This window comes from Alosa sapidissima, chromosome 12, assembly GCF_018492685.1.
Source record: "Alosa sapidissima isolate fAloSap1 chromosome 12, fAloSap1.pri, whole genome shotgun sequence".
Lineage (NCBI taxonomy): Eukaryota > Metazoa > Chordata > Actinopteri > Clupeiformes > Clupeidae > Alosa > Alosa sapidissima.
The window spans coordinates 37,355,483-37,380,482 of NC_055968.1; the positions used below are offsets into that span (position 1 = coordinate 37,355,483).

General features: G+C 42.3%; 1 protein-coding gene across 5 annotated transcripts in view; it reads right to left on the reverse strand.

Moving 5' to 3' along the window:
• The window catches only part of LOC121678581 (homer protein homolog 3-like), an 88,777-nt gene that overhangs the window by 37,472 nt on the left and 26,305 nt on the right, over positions 1 to 25,000 (reverse strand). For 4 of the 5 annotated variants that reach the window (XM_042058214.1, XM_042058217.1, XM_042058213.1 and 1 more), the window contains one exon: positions 5,448 to 5,456. The exons of the other annotated variant lie outside the window; for it this stretch is intronic. In XM_042058214.1, the coding sequence (XP_041914148.1) occupies positions 5,448 to 5,456 (9 nt within the window). The remainder of the gene's footprint in view (positions 1 to 5,447; positions 5,457 to 25,000) is intronic. 5 annotated transcript variants of the gene reach the window in all.

Sequence of the window (25,000 nt, forward strand, 5' to 3'; positions counted from 1 at the left end):
AACAGGGACAAGTACAAAGTGCCGTATAGAACACAAAGTGCTGTGTAGAACAGGGACAAGTACAAAGTGCTGTGTAGAACACAAAGTGCCGTGTAGAACACAAAGTGCTGTGTAGAACACAAAGTGCCGTATAGAACACAAAGTGCCGTGTAGAACACAAAGTGCTGTGTAGAACACAAAGTGCCGTATAGAACACAGAGTGCTGTGTAGAACAGGGACGAGTACAAAGTGCCGTATAGAACACAAAGTGCTGTATAGAACACAAAGTGCCGTATAGAACACAAAGTGCTGTGTAGAACAGGGACAAGTACAAAGTGCCGTATAGAACACAAAGTGCTGTGTAGAACAGGGACAAGTACAAAGTGCCGTATAGAACACAAAGTGCTGTGTAGAACACAAAGTGCCGTATAGAACACAAAATGGCGTATAGAACACAAAGTGCTGTATAGAACACAAAGTGCCGTATAGAACACAAAGTGCCGTATAGAACTCTATAGCTCTATATTGTATATGTGTAGAACTCCACTGGAGAACTCTATAATATTGTATATGTGAAGAACTCTACTGGGAGAACTCTGTGTAGAACTGGAGAATTCTATATCTGTGTAGAACTGGAGAACTCTATAGACTGTTAGACTTTCATGGCAGCTACTGCGCGCTTCCGGCATAAATTAGCCTCGTAGAATAAAAAGTGCCTCGTAGAACACAAAGTGCCTTATAGAACAGGGACAAGTACAAAGTGCCTTATAGAACACAAAATGGCGTATAGAACACAAAGTGCTGTATAGAACACAAAGTGCCGTATAGAACACAAAGTGCTGTGTAGAACAGGGACAAGTACAAAGTGGCGTATAGAACACAAAGTGCCGTATAGAACACAAAGTGCCATATAGAACACAAAGTGCTGTGTAGAACAGGGACAAGTACAAAGTGCCGTATAGAACACAAAGTGCCGTATAGAACACAAAGTGCTGTGTAGAACAGGGACAAGTACAAAGTGCCGTATAGAACACAAAGTGCTGTGTAGAACACAAAGTGCTGTGTAGAACAGGGACAAGTACAAAGTGCTGTGTAGAACACAAAGTGCTGTGTAGAACACAAAGTGCTGTGTAGAACAGGGACAAGTACAAAGTGCCGTATAGAACACAAAGTGCTGTGTAGAACAGGGACAAGTACAAAGTGCTGTGTAGAACACAAAGTGCCGTGTAGAACACAAAGTGCTGTGTAGAACACAAAGTGCCGTATAGAACACAAAGTGCCGTGTAGAACACAAAGTGCTGTGTAGAACACAAAGTGCCGTATAGAACACAGAGTGCTGTGTAGAACAGGGACGAGTACAAAGTGCCGTATAGAACACAAAGTGCTGTATAGAACACAAAGTGCCGTATAGAACACAAAGTGCTGTGTAGAACAGGGACAAGTACAAAGTGCCGTATAGAACACAAAGTGCTGTGTAGAACAGGGACAAGTACAAAGTGCCGTATAGAACACAAAGTGCTGTGTAGAACACAAAGTGCCGTATAGAACACAAAATGGCGTATAGAACACAAAGTGCTGTATAGAACACAAAGTGCCGTATAGAACACAAAGTGCCGTATAGAACACAAAGTGCCGTGTAGAACACAAAGTGCTGTGTAGAACAGGGACAAGTACAAAGTGCCGTATAGAACACAAAGTGCTGTGTAGAACACAAAGTGCTGTGTAGAACACAAAGTGCCGTATAGAACACAAAGTGCCGTGTAGAACAGGGACAAGTACAAAGTGCCGTATAGAACACAAAGTGCCGTATAGAACACAAAGTGGCGTATAGAACAGGGACAAGTACAAAGTGCCTTATAGAACACAAAGTGCTGTGTAGAACAGGAACAAGTACAAAGTGGCGTGTAGAACAGGGACAAGTACAAAGTGCTGTGTAGAACAGGGACAAGTACAAAGTGCCGTATAGAACACAAAGTGGCGTACTATCATCGCAACATGCGTATAAAACATGGGATGAGATCGGATGAGATGTACTAACAGGCTGCACTTAGGGAAGGCCGCATACTGCAGGAGCTGAGAATGGCAATTTGCGCTTTTCCGTGTCATGCACATGCATTCATAGGAGGGTCAGGGGAAAAAAGATGGGAGGAGAAGCTTAACTGTGTTTAATTAGGTTCCCCTGTATGTACCAAAACTGCCCATAGTGGGGGGCCTTAAGCACATAAATAGGTCATTTCGCGCAAATTCTTCTAAAAGCGCCAAATTTGGCACAGATGTAGCTCAAGTCCCCTGTATGTACCAAAACTGCCCATGAAAGTGCACGTCTGTTTTGTGGTGAAATATTTCCGCCTTGTAAAAGCAGGTGTTAATCCAAATTGCTGAATAGTGTTCAAAGACAAAAGAATCGGTATTCAGAGCACCAGTTTTGCTCCTTTGTACTATGTCAGAAGGGGTTTGCTTCATGGTGAATAGCAAGTGGTGCGATCCCAGAAATATCACCATCCTGTCGCGCTCTTGCTCACCTCACCTGGACCAAAGTCATCTCTCACCTGGCTTTTGGGAAAAGGACTATGCTGCTATATTCCTTTGAGCTAGACGCAGTTGACTGGAACATGTTCCGGGAGAGTTCTGCTGATGTCAATGAGTTTGCCGAGACAACAATGAGTTTGCCGAGACAACAATGAGTTTCATAAGTATGCTGGCTGAGGAAGCAGCACACACTGTCACCATAAAGACCATCAGCATGATATACACATCAGCCCTCCCTGCATGATATACACACCAGCCCTCCCTGCATGATATACACACCAGCCCTCCCTGCATGATATACACACCAGCCCTCCCTGCATGATATACACATCAGCCCTCCCTGCATGATATACACATCAGCCCTCCCTGCATGATATACACACCAGCCCTCCCTGCATGATATACACATCAGCCCTCCCTGCATGATATACACACCAGCCCTCCCTGCATGATATACACACCAGCCGAGCGCACCTCTCTCCCCTCCCTGCATGATATACACATCAGCCGTTGCAAGAACAGAGCCACTAAAATCACAAAGGACTCCACCCATCCCAGTAACTGTCTGTTCAGTTTGTTGAAGACAGACAAAACTGAGAGACTAAGGAAAAGCTATTTCCCTCAGGCCATTAGACTCCTCAACATGGACATGCCAACTCTTATGAATACCATGGACTCTATCCCATTTTAATAACATTATTTATTATTATTATTATTATTATTATTATTATACATGTCACTTTATTATTTTATTGCATTATTTATTATTAACTTCTGCTTTTAACCCTTAAAGGAGTACCGTCACACTGGTGTGACGGGAATGTTGAGAAATGAACGTTCTAAAGAATATCTGGGTTCATTGAATTCAACATAGAATTTTAGAACCTTCAATTGTTGCGGAACTTAGAATGTTCAAAAACCTACACCTTTAAGGGTTAATCTGTTTTACTTAGATTCTTCTAAGCTAACCAGGCTTACATTTCACTGCTTGTTATATACTAATATAACTAATGTATAATGTATGTGATGAATAAATCTGAATCTCTGAATACTGCTCTGCATTATCTCTCTGCGTATACAGTATAACTGCAAAATGATTCTCCAATGTGTTCTCAGTTAGCCTTTTAACATGATATCAGATTAGTAAACAGAGTGTGTCTTCGAATGAATGGTTGCTGATAATGGCCAATGTAGATATTGCATTAAAGATCAGCCATTTCTTTCTACAAAAATCGAGCACCCCTTTGCAATTATGTAAGCAGATAATTTAATCTGAAAACTGCTGCCCTGATTCAAAAAACAATGCAACTGATCTCAGCTGGTATTCTGTCTATAATGGAGTGGAATGGAAATTTCTAAGTGACCCCAGACTTCTGACCGGTAGTGTGTATTTCTATTCTCAGGCATGAAAACGGGTCAGGGGTGAAAAAGGTGAGAAGGGCGTGTGAAGAGGGAAATGGGCGTTTCATAGCAAAACAAGCGCGAGAGACATTGTTGCCAATAGTGCATAGCTTCCATGGAGTACGAAGTTGCCTAAAACCAGAGATTTATAAAGAAAACATACTGCAAAATGACTAATTTAAAAAAAAATACCTTTATTTCTTCTTTTTGGCTTGGGCCTAAGTGTGAAGGGGCCCACTTGCGCTGTTTGGCAACATGCTTCAGCCTGGCCCTCCTCTCCTCCTCAGTAATCTACATGAGCTTTCTTTCTTTCTTTCTTTCTTTGTGCCTGAAGTTATCAGACATTTCTGAAGATTTCATAGTCTGAAGAATAAGTCTGAATAAGATAAGTCTGAATATTTGTATAATATTCAAATCAGGTAATAAATAAACTTGGGTAGGGTAGACTAGGCTTTCAGTTGTAAAATTGGCTTGAAATGTTTTAAACTGCAGCCTAGGCTACTTACAGATTGTGTGGCATTGTGCTAGTGTGTTTAACCAACCAATAAAGTTGTGTGAACAGTGTTCACATTAGCCTACATGTTAAACCCTGTAGACACAGACTAGGCCTAGTGATCAGGTCACTGAACGTTTCTTAAAAGACAGCATTACCATGTAAAACACTGCTTTTGTCTCTGAAATCGACAAAACGCACCAGCCCAGTTTAGGAGCATTTAATTCAACTATTTAGTTATTCACATTAGCCTTTGCTATACTGATAAAGTATGCCTATTTGCTTCACCTTTTGTCGATCTAGATGGCTCAAACTGCACGTATTCTTCATCAAATGAACTCGTTATGTCTATATTTCTGTCCAATATCACTAACTTTAACAACAGCCTATGCTACGTTGCTACACCAATTTCAACATCTTTTTCTGACAGAAGTTGAAAGTTTCAACTAGCCCACCTGTGACATCAATAAGCATCTCTCCCATGATCTCTCCTCGCCGGGCTCACATTCCAGCTCACATTTCAGACGCATATCTGTAGTCACACAGACAGGGAGGCTATTCCAGCGCAAGCAATTCTGTTCGCGTTGCATCCGCTGCAAAAATGAACAATTAATAGGGGCTGCATTCACATAATCGTTGCTGGATCAGACAAGTTTTTAATTGGGCTCTTGTCTTACAACACCTCAAGATGCGTTCGCGTCTGCGCGTGATTTGTAACCCCATACCCAACACCCCCCATATTTGGTGAGGAGGTGAGGAGTTTTCATGCCTGTATTCTATTTTTATTTGTCTGCCCCTTCCTCCACACACCTGCCCCTTCCTCCACACACCTGCCCCTTCCTCCACACACCTGCCCCTTCCTATACACACCTGCCCCTTCCTATACACACCTGCCCCTTCTACTCACTAGGGCCACTGCTGAAAGTCAGTTGCTCTTCTTCTGTTACCACAGAAACCGGTCAGTCAGCCATTCATGTCTTAGCGGAACTCAGCGGCCACACACACACACACACTGTCTCTCACATACACAAAAACTCACACTCACCTGAGAGAGCTGAAGTGGAGGGGGGGGGGGGTGTAGCATCCGCCAGGGAAGGTCAGCCATGTGGAAGAGAGAGAGAGGGGGGAGAGGAGAAAGTAGAGAGAGGAGAGAGGAGAGAGAGAGGGAGTAGAGAGAGAGAGAGAGGGAGTAGAGAGAGAGGGAGTAGAGAGAGAGGAGAGAGAGAGGGAGTAGAGAGAGGGGGGGGAGAGGAGAAAGTAGAGAGAGGAGAGAGGAGAGAGAGAGGGAGTAGAGAGGGAGTAGAGAGAGAGAGAGAGGGAGTAGAGAGAGGGGGGGGAGAGGAGAAAGTAGAGAGAGGAGAGAGAGTAGAGAGAGAGGGAGTAGAGAGAGAGAGAGAGGGAGTAGAGAGAGAGGAAAGAGAGAGGGAGTAGAGAGAGAGGGGGAGTAGAGAGAGAGGGGGAGAGAGAGGGAGTAGAGAGAGAGGAGAGAGAGAGGGAGTAGAGAGAGAGGAGAGAGAGAGGGGGAGAGAGAGAGGAGAGAGAGAGGGGGAGAGAGAGGGAGAAGAGAGAAACATCTTTTTAGGAAGACAGTGAGCATGGCAGCTCCATCGTTGCCCAGTCACTTACAGCAGCAGAAATAGCAACATGACTGAACCACAGATGCCCTCACAGGTTTAATCCAATGAGAGGAATCCTTAAAGGTGCCATGTGTAAAAATTGAGGTAAAAATATCCAAAAAATGAGCTACATGCATCAAAAGAATGAGAAGAAATAAGGGTGATGATGTCATTAAAAAAATGACAAGGTATAGTGCTGCAGAGATATCAACCTGAATTAGCATGCTAATTACTATACACACTAGCGCTTACTAATACATGAGCTCCTGCATTAAGGGACTCCGTTTCATTTATTTATTTGTGTGTTGGCCCCGTCTTTGAAGCACATTGTTGTTGCCTTGGCGACTTAAGAACACTCCGGTGGAATGAAATATGGATAAGGCCTTAAAAGAGTTCAGGAAGAGTGGTGTAGTGTGTGTGTGTGTAGAAATGGTGTCACATCTCTGTGTCTCGGTGTCGCTCAGGGAGGAAGAAGTTATCTCCAGCCTCCCAACACTGATCTACTATTCAATTCAATTCAACAAGCTTTATTGGTATGAATGTAAATTTTACAGTGTTGCCAAAGCATTCAATACAACAATAATAGTAATATAGATAATAATACAAATAATAATAATAATAATAATAATAATAATAATAATAATAATGAAAATAACACCTGGCTTTTAAATGAACAGAAAAAAAAATTGGATTATTATGTTATTGATCATGTAACATGGGCTGTTCTCTCAGGATGTGGCAGGATTGGATGTACTCAGCAGCTAGGTGGACACAACTGTCTACTTCCCCCAGGAGGAATGATAGTTTTTGTTCATTGTTTGTGTCAAGAAATTCGGGACAGATATCTGCGATTTTTGTAAAATATTCTTCCCTTAGAAGTTTGTATCATTTGCATTCAGTTAAAAAATGTTGTTCATTTTCCACTACATCACTGCAGTGAGCACACATCCTCTTTTCAGGGGCCAGCCAGGTTTGCCTGTGTCACCCCTTTTCAATAGCAAGGCTATGGTCGCTGAGCCTGTACCTTGTCAATAGCTTTCTATGTTTATAATTTGGAATTTGAGTTAAATATGGTGCCAATTTGTAATCAGATTTTATTCATTTAAATACATTGAGTTTACTTACTTGTTTAATGTTATCCCTCCAATTGTTAATGTAATTTTCTTTCGAGTTTTTTCTAATTGTTCGAAGCGATAGTTGAGTCAGTTTTGTTTAGGCCATGTTTTTCAATAAGGTAATCTAGGGGATTCTTCTCTGGGATTCTATCCCTCAGCTGGGCAGCAGTGTGGTGGTATCTGCTTGGTTCACTGTGTTTTAGGTGATGCCAGAATTTTGCCGCTCTTTTGTGGATATTGAGAAGGAGAGGGAATCTTCCTAATTCAGCTCTACAACCCCCTGGAGGCAAACATACGGAAAAAATTGGTCATCCTAGGCCCTACGGTTCTCAAGATATTCACAGAAAACTGTGTCTGCCCTACCCTCCTTTCAGGGGGTCCAGTACAGTGGGGGGGCTACAGATCAAAACGAAAAACAATGGTTCCATGCTATCCATGTGGGGTTACATGCCCACCAAGTTTCATGTACCCCGGTCTTTCAGTGTCCCGGGAATTCTTGTTGGTGTACGGTCACTAAATGTACACATAAATTATTTTATTGTAAGGCCCCCAATGAACAAAAGTTCACAAAACTTGGCATGCATTCGGAGGGTGTCATAATGATCCTACACTTTCAGTTTCATGCAGTTTTGACCATGTCAGCCAGAGATATTGTGATGAAAACACCTAATTTTTTGCTTTTTAATTTTTAACTAGGTGGCGCTATACATGAAATAAGTGGTAATGGGATGGGTTGACATGCCCCCTTAAGACCAACATACAAAAAAAAGGTGGACCTCCTAGGCCCTACGGTTCTCGAGATATTCACAGAGAACTGTGTCTGCCCTACCCTCCTTTCGGGGGGTGCAGTCCAGCGGGGGGGCTACAGATCAAAACGAAAAACGATGGTTCCATGCTATCCATATGGGGTTACATGCCCACCAAGTTTCGTCTACCCCGGTCTTTCAGTGTCCCGGGAATCCTTGACGGAAATTTGGACATGCGAAAAATAAAAAAATAAAAAAATAAAAAAAATCTGACTAAACCTGTATGACCGCCGCTTCGCTTCGCTCGTTCCGAACGGTTCAGGTAGGCCTATGTTTAAAGTTTTCGTTCTTGCATGCATTCCGCCACCAACATATCGGTCATGAACCGGTTCGGAACGCAAAATATCGTTCGTTCTTAAAGTTCCGGCAGTGTTTGGCGGGCCTATCAAGTCTATTTTTGTGGACTTTACCTGAGAATTATTTCCCCTTGATTTAGCCTATACCGTAGCTATGCCCAAAAATAATAAATCACAGGCGGCATCCAAAAACATTCAGATGGGCTATCCATCCCATAGCCTACAGACTTACTGTAGGCCTAACCTATGCCTATAAATCATTTCTTATCAAAAATATTTCTGGATACGTGCTAAACTCCTTACCTGGTTATAGCCATATGGAGTTCTTCAAAGGCTTGCGCTATAATTCCAACCCTGTTTATAAACGAACCTGTCTGTTGCTGACAAGGCCTATCTCAAATTTCCCGTTTAACTCTTCTACATAGAATAGGCTATAATTGCGCAAACATTTCAAATCTCGACTTTAAAACGACAAGGCGTGGACAGGCAAAATAGGCTATTACGCATAGGCTACAAACAATTTCCAAATCAGTTTCAGTAGCCTACGCTACGAGCTGGCCTAAGATCCGAAGTGGCAGACGGATAGGTTAGGCTACATTACAACAGCAAGACAAAATATACACATTTGGACCAAAGGTCCATTTATTCGTTTGTTTTTTTTTTTTCAAACTGCAGAAATCAAATTATTAGGCTGTTATATAGAGAACGAAAAAAAAAAACGTTATTAACCGGTTTTGTGGATTTCAGAATAACGTTTCTGTTCCGGAACAGTTGAAGACCATTTTGTTTTCGTTTCCATTTCCGCTCCTCGTAAAATTCCGTTCGTTTTCGTTTTTCGTTTTCGTTCCTTGAACCGGTTCGGAGCCCTGCTCTAGAGGGAGCTCTACACTCGCCAAAAATACCTAAACCTGCATAGTATACCTTTAAATACCTAAACCTGCATAGTGTACCTTTAAAGACAGATTCAGAACTCAGTGCACTTAGCAGAAGATATCTGAGAACAGTCTTAAGTCTAGATTTAAAACTGGCTACAGTTGGGGCCTTTTTGATGTCATATGAAAGTTAGTACCAAAGCTGAGCCGCATAGCAGCTAAAAGCTACACACACACAACATACACACACACACACACAACATACACACACAATATACACACACACACACACAACATACACACACAACATACACACACAACACACACACAACATACACACACACACACACAAACACACACACACAAAACATACACACACGCACACACACAATATATACACACACACACACACAACATACACACACACACACACACACACACAACATACACATTTAAGGGGCCGCTTAGGAAATACTTCATACTTGGTCATATAACTAGCCTAGAAATCTAGACGCGCCCCTAGCGGCAGCAAATTACATTTGCTGCCAGGGCTAGTCTAGCAACTCTCCGTTGGCTTGTGAGCGCCAGAAATCGAAACTTAATCAGGTCATTGAAATCGTGTATAGAGTCGTTTAGTGGGCTTAACATAATGATTGATGGCAGAGTTGCAACGGTTTGGCTTGAATTCCCTGCTACTTGAAAACAAATATCCTATTGCGTCCTATTGCGTGCAGAGGGAATTTGAAAGACAACTGATTACCCCGCCCCTCGGACTGAGCACTGCGAACGGTGAGTGCCCAGACCCTACATTTTAATATCATATAACCTCAAATCAGAAAAAGTTGGTATGGAAAACAGAATGTGATAATATACAAGTCCGTAAACCCATATTTAGCAGCAAGGACATAGACAACATATCAAATGATGAAAATGAAGACTATTTCATGAAAAGTATGTGTGTTGAACAGTGTTGAACACCCCTACATCTACACAGATTTACACAGAGTGTTGAACACCCCTACATCTATGTGTATGTGCATATTCATGTGCGTGCGTGCGTGCGTGCGTGCGTGCGTGTGCGCGCGTGTGTGTGTGCGTGCATGTGTGCGTGTGTGTTCCAGATGGCACAAAGCAAAAGCACAGAGCTCAGCTGTGTAGCATGAGACTCCACGACAATCAGTGTTTCCGTAGCAACCCCACTGGGTCACACCATCTCACGGGAACAAAATGAACACATCTGACACATACACATATATACACACACACATACACACACACATTGACACACATAGACACACACACACATATATACACACACACACACACACACAGCCCTGCTCAGGTGTGGTATCTGAATGCATATTCCACTTCAAACAGCTCACAGCCAGTCTGTGAGGAGCTCATATGACGGACGCAGGGTCACCATGGAGATGGACTACGCAGGGTCACCATGGAGATGCGGGCACGTTCAGATGGACTACTTTAGTGCAGCACTGACCCACTCCATGTCCATGACCAGGGGCGCTTGCGTAACACTGCTGTGCTGCTCTTTCAGCATGCATGCACACACACACACACACACACACACACACACACACACACACACACACACATGCAGGCACACACACACACACACACACACACACACACACACACACACTTGCATAAGACTCTGCTGTGCTGCTCTTTCAGCATGCATGTACACACACACACACACACACACACACACACACACTTGCATAAGACTCTGCTGTGCTGCTCTTTCAGCACACAGGCTCCATTTTCTGCCTACAGTATTACAGTGCAGGACTACACAGGACTATACAGGACTACACAGGACTATACAGGACTACACAGGACTACACAGGACTATACAGGACTATACAGGACTACACAGGACTACACAGGACTATACATGACTATACAGGACTACACAGGACTACACATGACTATACAGGACTACACAGGACTACACATGACTATACAGGACTATACAGGACTACACAGGACTATACAGGACTACACATGACTACACAGGACTATACAGGACTACACATGACTATACAGGACTATACAGGACTACAGTATTCCAGCATTTGGGGTTTACTATCGTCAGACTGTCTGGCTTGTGGTCATTTCAACATGCACTCAAGGCAGGACTATACAGGACTATTCAGGTAGGACTATACAGGACTATACAGGTAGGACTATACAGGACTATACAGAACTATACAGGTAGGACTATACAGGACTATACAGAACTATACAGGTAGGACTATACAGGACTATACAGAACTATACAGGAACGACTATACAGGACTATACAGGTAGGACTATACAGGACTATACAGGTAGGACTATACAGGTAGGATTTTACAGGACTATACAGGTAGAACTATACAGGACTATACAGGTAGGACTATACAGGTACGACTATGCAGGTAGGACTATACAGGTAGAACTATGCAGGTAGGATATAGATACTATAACAGTACTCTATACTATACTGCTATACTATAACAGTACTCTATACTATACTATAACGAGTCATGCCACAGACATCCATACCACAACACAGTGCAATCCATGAAAATAGAGTTTTATCTCCATCTCTTTCTCCCTTCCTCATGCCTGGGGCTGTCAGAGAGACCCAGTCTGTGTGTGTGTGTGTGTGTGTGTGTGTGTGTGTGTGTGTTTCGGCTCCTGACGCAGGCCTGGTCAGGGAAGCGTATAATGGAGCTTCAGTAATCAGCAGCGTTCTCAAAGCCAGCCTAGTTGCATCACAACAGCGCAGCCGTGAGAAAGGCCAGCACATCTCACATCCCCACATCTCATCCCCACATCTCACTGCACCCCACATCTCACGCCCACATCTCATCCCCACATCTCACGCCCACATCTCATCCCCACATCTCACTGCACCCCACATCTCATCCCTTATTAACATTTTTCATGTGACGTATTCTAGGTTCTATAGCTTTGTTTACATCCACCTAGTAGGCAACGGACAAGTTGAACCCATTGAACATCGTTGTCTGCAGCTGCCTCTCAGTAGGCTACATCTCTGTATTTCAGCAATGTCAACATTTCAGGCATCAATAAAGGTGATGATAAAACGTTATCCCATTGTTCAATATTTGATAGCCTGTCACAGGAACGTTATTTTCGCTAAAATTGCCTTGATTTGGTGCATCGATAACGTTATGGGAGAACCTGCATGTAGCCTAATGGTAGCCTAACTTTTTTTCTCTCTGTTCAAAACTCGGTTTACACGAAGACGATAGACTTTCTTAGAAGCTGTGAAATTTGGCCAGAAAGGAACATGTCTTCCCTCTGAAAGTTGACACAAAATTAAACAATATTTGATCATTTAGCTTCAACTGAACAGTGACAGGTTTTGGTAGGCAGTAGACTCAGCAGACGTTAAAACGGTAGCTTACAGTTATAGCCAGCGTCAGTCAGCATCATGTAACATTAATGGCGTTAAAGTCATAAATCCTGTAACATATTATATATAACAGCGATGGCTTATTTGAAGACGATCTGCATGGATATATAACCACCCAGAAAAACTCTATATTAGGCTGGTATGCTAGCTCAGCCTTTAAATATGCTGTTATTGTGGTCATGTGGACTTGATTAAACGGGTAAAGATAATTCATAAACTGCTTATTTCTTACATGACTGAATCAGTAGCCTAGTTTCACCAGTGGTGTTTGAAGTTGCTGTGTTAAGTTGTTGTGTGTGATGATCGCTAAACAATTCATAGGATCAAATCAGTTTATTTTGACATCCAGGAGTTAGCCTAACTGACCTGTAGGCTATAGCACATAAGCCTATTCTGTTTTCATTTATTAGCATTTGTTGTGATTATATAATCAAATGACACTCATGATAACGTGAAATAGAAAGACAGAAGAAGATAGGTGATTGATGTCCACAAGCACGAATTTCACGAGACAAATTAGAACAAACTGTTCCGGTAATAATATTCTTGCCATGTTTAAAATGCTGCACTTTTCCCCTTCATAGCCTATCTCTGGAAATTCATTTTTGGATGACTGTAGATAGTTGTATTTTAGCCTACGTCTTCGTAGACAGTAGCCTAGGCTACATCATTAGGCCATCTTGAGAATAAAAGACTTCACAGCTGCTAACGATCATCCTCCACAACCATGAGGATAGGTAGGCTAAACGGTCGTTCGTCGCCTTTTTGCTTCTTATTGTAAAACCAACTGTTAGGGCCTACACAAGTGGTCGGCATCCCGGTCAATATTTGGGGGCCAAGCAGCAAAGCTGCGAAGGCACCCATTGTGTTTCTATTGTTTCTTATTAGGGGTCCGAGCAGCGTAGCTGCAGGACCCCTATTGTTTCTGTACCGTTCATTTTTGGCCAAAATTCTGTAAAAGTCATACTGCAGCCTAAACCGTAACTCCAAAACTGTTCAAATTTTCAGGTATGGTTACCAGTACCCCCCTCTGCCCATAACCCAACATTTGGGGTACTGCACCCAAAGGTGGCGCTATTGGAAAAAAAAAGTTAATTATGCGAATTTCTCCTTACCAGATTGACCTAGACTCAAAATTCTTTCATAATATTAAACTCTAAACTGAGATGCATCTTTTTGGCCCTGGTCTTATGGTCTAAAAATGACACAATTTCATGGAAAAGCCAAACATTATAAAAAGTTTCACACTCTTCAAAAATAATCAAATCTTCACCAAAATTCTCACAGACAATGTTTAGACCAAGCCTCACAAAAGTTATCGCTCAAAATTTTGATATTTTGTTCCATTTCAGAGATATAGGCCAATAAAGTTAGACCACTTAGGCCATTTTTCCTAGATCACCTATATTCCTATAAACCGTAAGTCCTAGCACTTCACATTTTCAAGTATTGTTACCAGTACCCCCACTACCCATAACCCAAAATTTGGGGTACTGCACCCAAAGGTGGCGCTCTTGTCAAAAATGCTTATTTCTCTTTACCAGATTGACCTAGACTCAAAATTCTTTCATCATATTAATCTCTACATTTAGATGCATCTTTTTCACCCTGGTCTTTTGCTCTAAAAATGTTCTTTTTCCACAATTTCAGAGAAAAGCCAAACATCATAAAAAGTTTCACAGGCTTCAAAAATTATCAAATCTTCACCAAAATTCTCACAGACAATGTTTAGACAAAGCCTTTTATAAACAAAAGTTATGAAAAGAATTTGGATATGTTGATCCATTTCAGAGATCTAGACCAATAAAGTTTGACCACTCAGCCCATTTCTCCTATATCACCTATATTCCTATATGAGTATTTTTTTTCCCTGGGAGAACAACCATACAACCATCATTATGTGGATACCATTAACAGTGCACATTTTCAGATCTGTTATCTTTTTTATAAAGCCCTTAATTCTATTGTCAAATGTATGCTAGGAATTTTCTTGATGTTGTGTGTTTGCCAACACACATTTTCACCATGTGAATGTGACTGCCAAATATCCAGGATTGTCAGTGGCTCAGTGGGATAATGCCTAGTGCTGGTGTTTGTTAGGTTGAGAGTTCGAATCCCCGGTAGTGCTTTAGGCTCTAGCTCGAATACTATTGGTTATTGAAGATTCACACCATTGAACAGCACCTGAATGACATCAGGCAATCAACATACACAGTCATTAGTTGCCAACAATCAGAATGCCGAGACACTCTGACATTTAGGGGAACTTCTTTGTTCACTATTTTTCCTTCATCATTAAGTCTATCATATTTATATTTCATCCATTAGTGTTCTTCTCTACAAATGTCTAATTGCCCCAGAATTTCAAAAAGATTTCAGGTGTACTCTTTCAGGAAAGCCCTTCATTTTATTGTCAAATGTATTTCTTGTTGTGTGTTTACCAATACACATTTTCACCATGTGAATGTGACTGGCCAACATGTAGGATTGACAGTGGCTCAGTGGGATAATGCCTTTTACTGGTGATCCTTAGGTTGAGAGTTCAAATCCCACTTAAAGCATTAGTGTTAGAATACTGTTGGGTTGTGGATGTTAGCATACTACAATAGAATGCTGTTGGGTTGTGGAGGTTAACACACTACAGTATAACATTGCAGCTACTTGTCAATATGGACTTGTAGTGCAAGGCAAGTATAACTGTATAGGCTGTTTATCTTATTGACTCCCACACAGCTGTAGCCTATAATTATTTGTTATTCTTATAATATTTGTTATTTCTTATACATATTTAGTCCACTTGACAGAACAACTCTGTATCGGTTAAGGATGTCACGCATGAAACAATGCTGCAGAAACACGAAAATACGACTTTGAGTTTAGTAGGCTATCATTTCAGTTCCTGTTTATCTATTGCACGATGGGTAATAATATAAAGGAATCATGTTGCAGTCTTGTAAATAGTGACCCTGCAAGATCCCTAGTCATTGCAAAATCATATTCTGTGACTTTGTGACTTGTTTTTAGATGTGAGAGGGTCTGAGACTGTAGTCTTTCAAAAATCTTTTCCAAATCTTTCCAAAGTCTGTCAGTGTAAGGAGGGCTTGAGGTGAAAGTGCTGTGGAGAAATTGCAGGATTGTTTGGCTCTGCCAGCTAACCACACCCAGTTTACCTGCTGGGAAACCCTGTAGCTCCGGAGCAGGGGCTCAGACCAGGATAAATTGTTTGCTCGCCCTCAGTTCACTCTTTTGTTCATCTCAACCCAGCACTCCAGTGTGTCCTGCTTTGTGTGTGTCTTTGAGTTAACGTAAGTCATCACTTTAATGACCCCTTACTATGACTTTTGTGATGTTTATCAGTTTGTAGAGTAGCTCTGCCATCATGTGTAAAGTTAAGGTCTTTGTTTGTTGGTTTGGTGTGTTGGAGTCCCATGTGAGAGATAATTAGGTGATGTTGGTTGACTTGGGATGTCAAGTATTGTTTAGTTGTACCTTATATAGCCATATGATTTCAGTTTATTGTTCAAATGTCAATTGGTTTGTTTGTGAGTTGGGATCTGTACTGATTTACCCCATTTCACTGATTACTCCATTTTCTGTTTGTTTCCTCTTTGATGCAGCACACATACAAGTAAAGAACAAAAGAACAGATGAATTGAAACTCAAATAAAGTTCACTTGTGTTGCACCGAAACCTGCCTTCTCCGTGTCATCACTCCATACCATTGAGCCTTCTGACCGAGGCTCTGCCCTGCTCGCCACACACTCACTCTACCTCGACCCACATCGCCCCCTACAGTTCCTTCAGTTGGGTTGTGGAGGTTAGCATTCTAGAATAGAATACTGTTAAGAATACTGTTGGGTTGTGGAGGTTAGCACACTATAACGTTACAGCTACTTGTCAGGACTTGTCGTGCAAGGCAAGTATAACTGCATAATTATAGGCTGTTCATCTTATTGACTCCAACACAGAACCCACCCCCACCCCCCTTCACCTACCACCACAAATACAATACCATTCTGTGGGAAACACTGCCTTCCATTATCAGACCCTTCATCTTATCCATGACAAATTCAATCCAATTTCAGGATCCTTGTTTCCTTTTGAACAAGCCATTTTCAAGATTTGATCCAATCCGATAGCCGAAATCCGGTAACTGAAATCCGATAACCGAAATCCGATCACGTTTCTTTTGAACAATTGGGCCCAAACAATCAAAGCATATGTAAAACTAAAAAGCTATGCTACCTCATGTTAGTTTTGCTCGGACCCCGTAAATCACCGCTTGCGGTTATATTTGGGGGCCAAGTAGCGAAGCTGCGAGGCAACCCTTAGTGATTCTACCTTTTCTTATTATTATTACACACTCTTTCCGCTGTCATTGGGGGCCAAGCAGCGAAGCTGCGAAGGCACCCATTGTGTTTCTTAGTTTTCTTATTATTATAAATCCTCTGCCATTGAAGTCTATGGCAGCCCATAGAACCGTCTGGTGAAAAGTTGTGAAATTTGGCACACTAATTAGGCAGTAACCCTTGATTAATTTCACCAAGTTTCAAGTCTGCACCCCGAGCGCTCTAGCGCCACCAACAGGCCAAAGTTGGACATGCTTTCACGCACGTAACTTCTGACCCGTTGGCTCGATTTTGAAAAATGAACTATCCTTGGAATCCTTGGACCAAGCCGAGTTCAACGCACCCTATGACGTCATTTTCCGCCATGATGGATTTTCCGCCATATTGGATTTTAGTGAAAGTGAAACTAATCTTTCACAGGTCACAAATTTTTTCCGATCGTCACCAAACTTGACACACATGATCTTCAGGCCATGCCTCATTAATGCATTGCTTTTTGTCTTCGGAACTAAAACCGTTCGCGCGTAACAGCCAATCGAAATTTACGGCAAAGCCGCCAAACAGGAAGTGAGCTCATATCTCAGCAACCCATAAATCTATCATAACCAAACTTAGTACATGGACTCAGGACCCAATCAGGGGGACGCTCAAGAAATCTGGTGACCTTTGACCTCTAGGGGGCGCTGTAATTAAGAAACATGCCTTTTGGCCTGTAGCTGCAGTTGTGCTTAGAATTAAAACGCACTAGTGGTATCAGGTAATGCTGTTGGAGGTCCTTAGGCCGACCCAAGCCAACTTGTGATGTCATCGTAACTGATTCGGCCGCCATATTGGATTTAATCAAAAACACGTACAAGTTTCTGCAGGTCACAAATTTCAGCGGATCCTCACCAAAATTGGCAGAGACTATCTTCAGACCATGCCTTATAAGTGCATTGCTTTCTGGAACAATTGACAGAAGCATTCGGCTGTAACAGCCAATCGAAATTTGCGGCAAAGCCGCCAAACAGGAAGTGAGCTCATATCTCAGCAACCCTTGCATGTATCAAAGCCAAACTTGGTGCATGGACTCAGGACCCAATTAGGGGGACGCTCAAGAAATCTGGTGACCTTTGACCTCAAGAGGGCGCTGTAATTAAGAAACATGCCTTTTGGCCTGTAGCTGCTGTTGTGCTTAGAATTAAAATGCACTAGTGGTGTCTGGTAATACTGTTTGAGGTCCTTAGGCCGACCCAAGCCGACTTGTGATGTCATCGTAATTGATTCGGCCGCCATATTTGATTTAATCAAAAACACGTACACATTTTCGCAGGTCACAAATTTCAGCGAATCCTCACCAAAAATGGCAAAGACCATCTTCAGACCATGCCTTATCAGTGCATTGCTTTCTGGAACAATTGACAGAAGCATTCGGCTGTAACAGCCAATCGAAATTAGTGGCGAAGCCGCCAAACAGGAAGTGAGCTCATATCTCAGCAACCCTGCCATGTATCATCACCAAACTTACTACATATATTCATGACCCCATTAGGAGGACGCTCAAAAAAATTGGTGACCTTTGACCTGTAGGGGGTGCTGCAATTAGCAATATTGCATTTTGTTTAGTTGCTGATGTGTTTTATCAATCTTTTATTTTTTGATGTGAAACTGATGACAACATGTTCCATCCAGTTAATTCTAATGCGTGCGTGCAAGGGCAGGGCAGGGCAGGACGGGCTGGGGTGATTAGGTGGGGGGGCTGGCTGGCGGAGGCGGTGGCAATACTCAGCTCTGTTTCACCCCTACAAAATCAGTTATATTTGATGTTACACTTGTTGAAAGTGTTGATCGCGAGTGTCTGCTGAGTTCTATCTTGTCGCCGTGGCTACTCCGGCCTATTCTGCTTGGCCCCCTCATTGCTGCTTGCAGCTATATTTGGAGTCTATGGCTGCCCATACAACCGTACAGTAAAAAGTTGTGAAATTTGGCACATTGAATCGGGACAGTATAAAAATGACTTTGAGCAAGTTTTATGCCTGAACCACAGACAGTCTAGCGCCACCAATGGGTCAAAGTTGACATTGCATCCATGCAGTTAACTTTTGAACCATATGCCCGATTTTGAATATTGTAACATCTTTGGAAGTCTTGGATGAGGCCGAACTAAACGCACCCCATGACGTCAATTTCCGCCATGTTGGATCTTCCGCCATATTGTATTTCATCAAAAACGCTTAAAAGGCATCAAATTTCGCAAAGTTTGTCCGATTTTCACGAAACTTGACGCAGATGATCTTCAGACCATGACTCATTAATGCATTGTTTTTAGGAGCCATATTCAAAACCCGTCGCCCGTCACGACCAATCAAGTTTGGCGGCAAAGCCGCCAAACAGGAAGTGATGTGATATCTCAGCTATGATTTCACGTATCAAAACCAAACTAGGTATATGGGCTCAGGACCCAATCAGGAGGACGCTCAAGAAATGTGGTAAATTTTGACCACTATGTGGCGCTATAATCACAGGAAGTGTGCTCATATTTCAGCAATGCTTTCACGTATTGAAACCAAACTTGGCTGATTGACTCGGGAGCACATCCTGAGGACATACAATAATTTTAGCGACCTTTGACCACTAGGGGTGCTATAATTTGCAACACTTTCTCGTATCGACACCAAACTTGGTACCTGGACTCGGGAACACATCCTGAAGATGCACAATATATTTAGTGACCTTTGATCACTAGGGGCGCTATAATTATCAACACTTTCTTGTATTGACACCAAACTTGATATGTGGACTCGTGACTACAACCTGAGGACGCACAATATATTTAGTGACCTTTGATCACTAGGGGCGCTATAATTATCAACACTTTCTTGTATTGACACCAAACTTGATATGTGGACTCGTGACTACAACCTGAGGACGCACAATACATTTGGTGATGTTTGAGGTGTGCGTGTCTGTGGGGAGCCATTCGGGTGTGTGGTGGAGGAAGTTTATCTGTGTATATGTGTGTGTGTGGGACGGGGGGGTTAATTGGGTGTGTGTATAATGTAGCAACATTGGGTTGCCATGACAACTCCTGCTCAACTGCTTGGCCCCCACATTGCTGCTTGCAGCTATATTTTCATTTTTGTTTGCTCGTGACAGCCAATCAAATATGGTGATGAAGCCACCAAACAGGAAGTGGACTAACATCTCCGTGGCACTTTGAGTTCACATAACAAAACTCGATACCATTAGTCACGACACTGTCCCAATCACTCACAGCAAATTTTATGCATATACATTGAACACTCTAGTGCCACCACCAGTTCAATGCTGGACATGCGTTCATGCGTGTGATCCTTGACTCTTTTGTCTGATTTCACAATTGAGGTAGTGTCTGTGTCCTTGGACCATCCCGAGTTCATCGACTCCTATCCCGTCACTCTCCGCCATATTGGACTTCCGCCATATTGGATTTGGTCCAAACACTACGAAAAGTTTCAGCGGTTACAAATTTCATCCGATTTTCACAGAACTTGGCGGAGATGATCTTCAGACCGAGCCGCACAAACGATACTTTTTTAATTTCAAGTTTATTTGCCTGTGACAGCCAATCACACATGGCGACGATGCCACCTAACAGGAAGTGGGCTAACATCTCGGCTATGCTTTAATCTATGAAGTCCAAACTTGGGGACTTGGTATCTGATTGTGAGGACGCACTACAAAATTGGAATCATGTGGCCTCTATAGGGGGCGCTGTAATGCAGGAAGTGAGCTTGTATCTCAGCAACGCTTTGATGTACAGTGGGTCCCAGTTAAAAATTGACACTTCATTCACAATCATGGTGAATGGTGAAATGTAAGTACAACTGCAGCCGCTTGGGAGCAGCATAGTCCGCTGTGGAGTTCCACGGTCGAACCAGACGGCGCATTCAACAGCAAGGGCTGTGATTGGCCGAGTTTTCAGTGCGTTTCTCTGTGTTTTTAGCAGCCCCTGCAACATGCTAGTCCACTGTAGCCTAAGCCTTGTACATAATGTTAAACATAGTTTTGGATTCAGTGGCAAGATTTCTTGATTGTACAGTGTCTGTCTCTCAGTAATGTTTTAAAATGAGAGCTTCGTCAGCTGGCAGTAGGCTACTTTGTCGGTAGTCATGAGAAGTTCGCTTGCTAACAGAACATAAATATGCTGCCCAGAAACCTTGTGAATAGTTCTGATTTTTTTTACTACACTAACGAGGTTGAAATATAGACTTTGCCTACAGCATCTCCTTAACAGTAATGTTAACAAAATGACAGCATTCATATGACAAAAAAAAAAACGAATTCGGTCACTCAAGACTGTGCCACAGCAACCAGTGGCCTACTCGAAGCAGATAGCGTTGTCTGACGGTCGAGTGGGTTAATGCACGTATTTCCAGAACAGGTTTGCAACTTTCAGGCAGTTCTGAGTTCGAATCTAGGCAGGAGCAGAGCCATATAAAGGCCCAGGCCTATTGTTATCATTTTTTGCAAGGTGTTGCTCCTGGCAATACTTGTTTATAAGACGTTTGGTGATTAATTGATAGCTGTTTTTGGGACACGTTAAACGTTCTTTATAATGAGCGCATCCGGGGAGTAAAACGACTGTTACGCGCTGTTACAACAGTAGGCTACAATGATTGCAATACAAAAATATGCGCGTGTTAGTTTAGTTAGTTTTGTGATGTTTTGCACTTTTGCCTCATGTGTTTTCAGGTTTGAGGGCTTTTTTGGCAAGATTGACCTTGGTTAGACTCTGCATATGTTATTTCTCCGTATGGAAAATAAAGTCAATTTTCGACACATGTCTGTTAGTTCAATAACAAGTGTTGCTTGTTAAAACATGTGACTAGTGAAACTCAAATGATTTTAGAAATATTTAGCCAAAGCCAAAAAGTGTTAGAGAGAAGGAGAGACGCCGGTGCAGCTCAGATGTCTTCTTAATTTTCTTTATTCTTTAGTAAAAGGTGCAGAACATTATTAAACTTTGACTAACGTTTCGATGTTCGTTAGTCAAAAACATCGACACATCGAAATGTTAGTCAAAGTTTAATAATGTTCTGCACCTTTTACTGAAGAATAAAGAAAATTAAGAAGACATCTGAGCTGCACCGGCGTCTCTCCTTCTCTCTAAAATATCTGTCCTGGCCTGGTTGCAACGGATTGTGGCCAAACGACAGAAGCGCGGAGAACCCTCCTTTGTCTACCAAAAAGTGTTACTTTGTGCCCCACGCTCCCCCACTGCTTGTGAAAGAAGGGGATGGGGGAGGGGGGCTTAACGTGAAAAAGCTTAATGTCACAAAACGGCAACGAGTCGTTTTAGGCTACAGGCCTTCATAATGGTAGGCTACAGGAAGTGGGGGGAGGGTATGGGATGACCAGAGCCGTCATCTATCGTCTTTCCAGGCACACAGCTCGTTATATAGCCTATCGACTGCCTTAACAGATAGGCTTTGCTCTTGGGTTTGGCCTTACAGCGAACTTAATGCTCTTGTTGCTTGCAGTTTGTTAAATAAAGCGATGCAGATTACATTATTTATTTCTGATTAATTGCGTCTTTTGATGTATTTTGCAACATTTGCTTGTTAGGCTGGGCTACTGTCAATGTCCTGTACAGGTCAATGTTCAACAATTGCTGGTGTAGGCCTAGGCTATTAATCAATTAGGGACTGTTCGTTATTTATTTAATTAAGGGGCTACCGGAGGAGTTTTGGGAGCGTTAGTCAAAAAAGACGTGACCCTCCCTCGCCAGCAAGAATTTTTTCTATGACCCTCCAAAGTGATTGAGAAAAAACGCATGACCCTCCCCAGTCCCAACAATTTATTGATGCCTTAGGCTACTGGGTCAATTTGGGAGCTTGCATGCTACGACTCCTTCCTTGAAATGCCTTGAAAAGGCTGTCGTTTGCACAATTTCACAAATAATCACCGGGACCGAAACAAACCTGTCAACTTTTCCCGGGTTTATCGCGTATTTTAACTTTTTCCTCGCTGTCTTAGGAGGAGCTGCAGGGCCGTCGCAAGGGGATGCGAGGCCCTGTGCGAACTTGACAGATGCAAGGCCCTTTTCACACGTGCATGAAATCATGCGATAGCTTACTTTACACATAGCCAAGGCTACCGTCGGTGTATTTTAATAGTAGCCTAGTCTAATAAGCTACACCAGCTTGCCTTTAAGAGGGGAAATTGAAATTGTATATTGTATAGCCTATAACATTAGCTGAGTCACATATTTGGCCATATGGTGTTTATCATAGGCTACATCACGAAACCAAATAGTGTAACAAAGGCGAACACTTTAACAGGGGGAATTAATTGGGCATGAATCATTGTGCTGAATGGTATTTGTCAATGAGCAGAAACACACACGACATTCAAACTATTGATAAGATGTACTGGTCTGTATCTATAGGCTAACATTGGACAAATAAATGACACTGACTCGCCATATCCTGACTCAGGAAAAAAAACATTTTCTTGCTTTGCCGCAAACTCAGCAATGAAATCATAGGCCAGTTTGCAGGTAGCCTAACGTCTTTTTCATAGAAGGGAGAGCCCAGTCTCTCCTGTGACATGGAGGTGCGCAAATAGTTTTTAATAGCCTGTTCAACTTCGAAAAGCTTCGTTCACCCGATGCCAGTCACTGATCGCAATTTCAAAGTTCGGAAAGCTTCATCTTTTTAAGTTTTAAGTGCAGTGGCCCCTATCTGCCCCCTTTGGAATTATATCTCGAGCCTATTATAAGTGCGTTATGTCCTGGGATTCGGATGTGCTCAAAAAGATTTTTTTTATACGAAAATATTTCTTAACTACAAAAACTCAGTGTCTAAAAACTCAGTGTCATTCAGACTCAACCCTCTTGTTATTTTATTATCTTCTTCGTTGTCGTTTCAACGTTGGCAAGCAGGCATGTTGCGGTTGCAATTTAAGTGAAATTTCTACAGTAGGCCTACAACATGCTGTTAGGCTGGGCTACTGTCAATGTACTTGTACAGGTAAATGTTCAACAATTGCTGGTGTACAGGTTATATAATCAATTAGCTAAATCATTTGTCCAGCTGTTTAAACATTTTTTCGTGCTACATTCAAACGCAAAAGGTGCTTTGATATATTTTTCGTTTGAACGTCGGCAAGCAGGCATGCTTTGGTTGCAATGAATGAGGATAATAGCTTTTTTTTGCATTATTTTGAATATGACTCGCTCCAGTCTCAACAGCACATACTTTTTCCACACACTAAGTTCTAACACACATAGGCCTATCCCCTCTCGCTTTCTCTCTCTCCATCCCTGCACACGGTGCTTTCTTAAAGGAGCTGCACCATTTTACAACAATTGCATCTACATTTTCATATTAGAATGTTTTGTCAAGTGTAAGCTTAAACTACCGTGATCAATTTAAGTTCCCATGCCCCCGCTGCGTCATGGAAGCAGTAAGTCAGTCGCATCAAAAATAGTAGTGGCACCCAAGTGACACCTTGTGGTTGTTTGTGTCAACTGCAGTTTGTGCCATTTCTGCTGAGAAAATGGGGTGTGTGATTCATGAAGGAACCCGTCCAAACTTAACGGGGACCCACTGTACAAAGTCCAAACTTGGTATAAGGACCTGTTACCTGATTATGATGACGCACTAGGAAATTGGAATCATTTGGCCTCTATAGGGGGCGCTGCAATACAGGAAGTGAGCTCCTATCTTAGCAACGCTTTGATGTATGAAGTCCAAATTTGGTACAGGGACTTGGTACTCCATTGTGAGGACACAGTAGGAAATTGGCATCATTTGGCCTCCATAGGGGGCGCTGTAATACAAGAAGTGGGCTCATATCTCAGCAACGCTTCGTTGTATGAAGTCCAAACTTGATACATGGACATATTAGCTGATTATGAGGACATGCAAGGAAAGTGGTCTCATTTGACCTCTAGGGGTGCTGTAATAAAGAAAGTGAGCTCACATCTCAGCAACACTTTGGTGTATGAAGTCCAAACTTGGTAGAGGGACATGGTAGCTGATTGTAAGAACGCACAAGGACATTGGTGTAATTTGGCCTCTAGGGACGCTGTAACAAAGTAAATTAGCTCATTTCTCAGCCATTCTTTATCC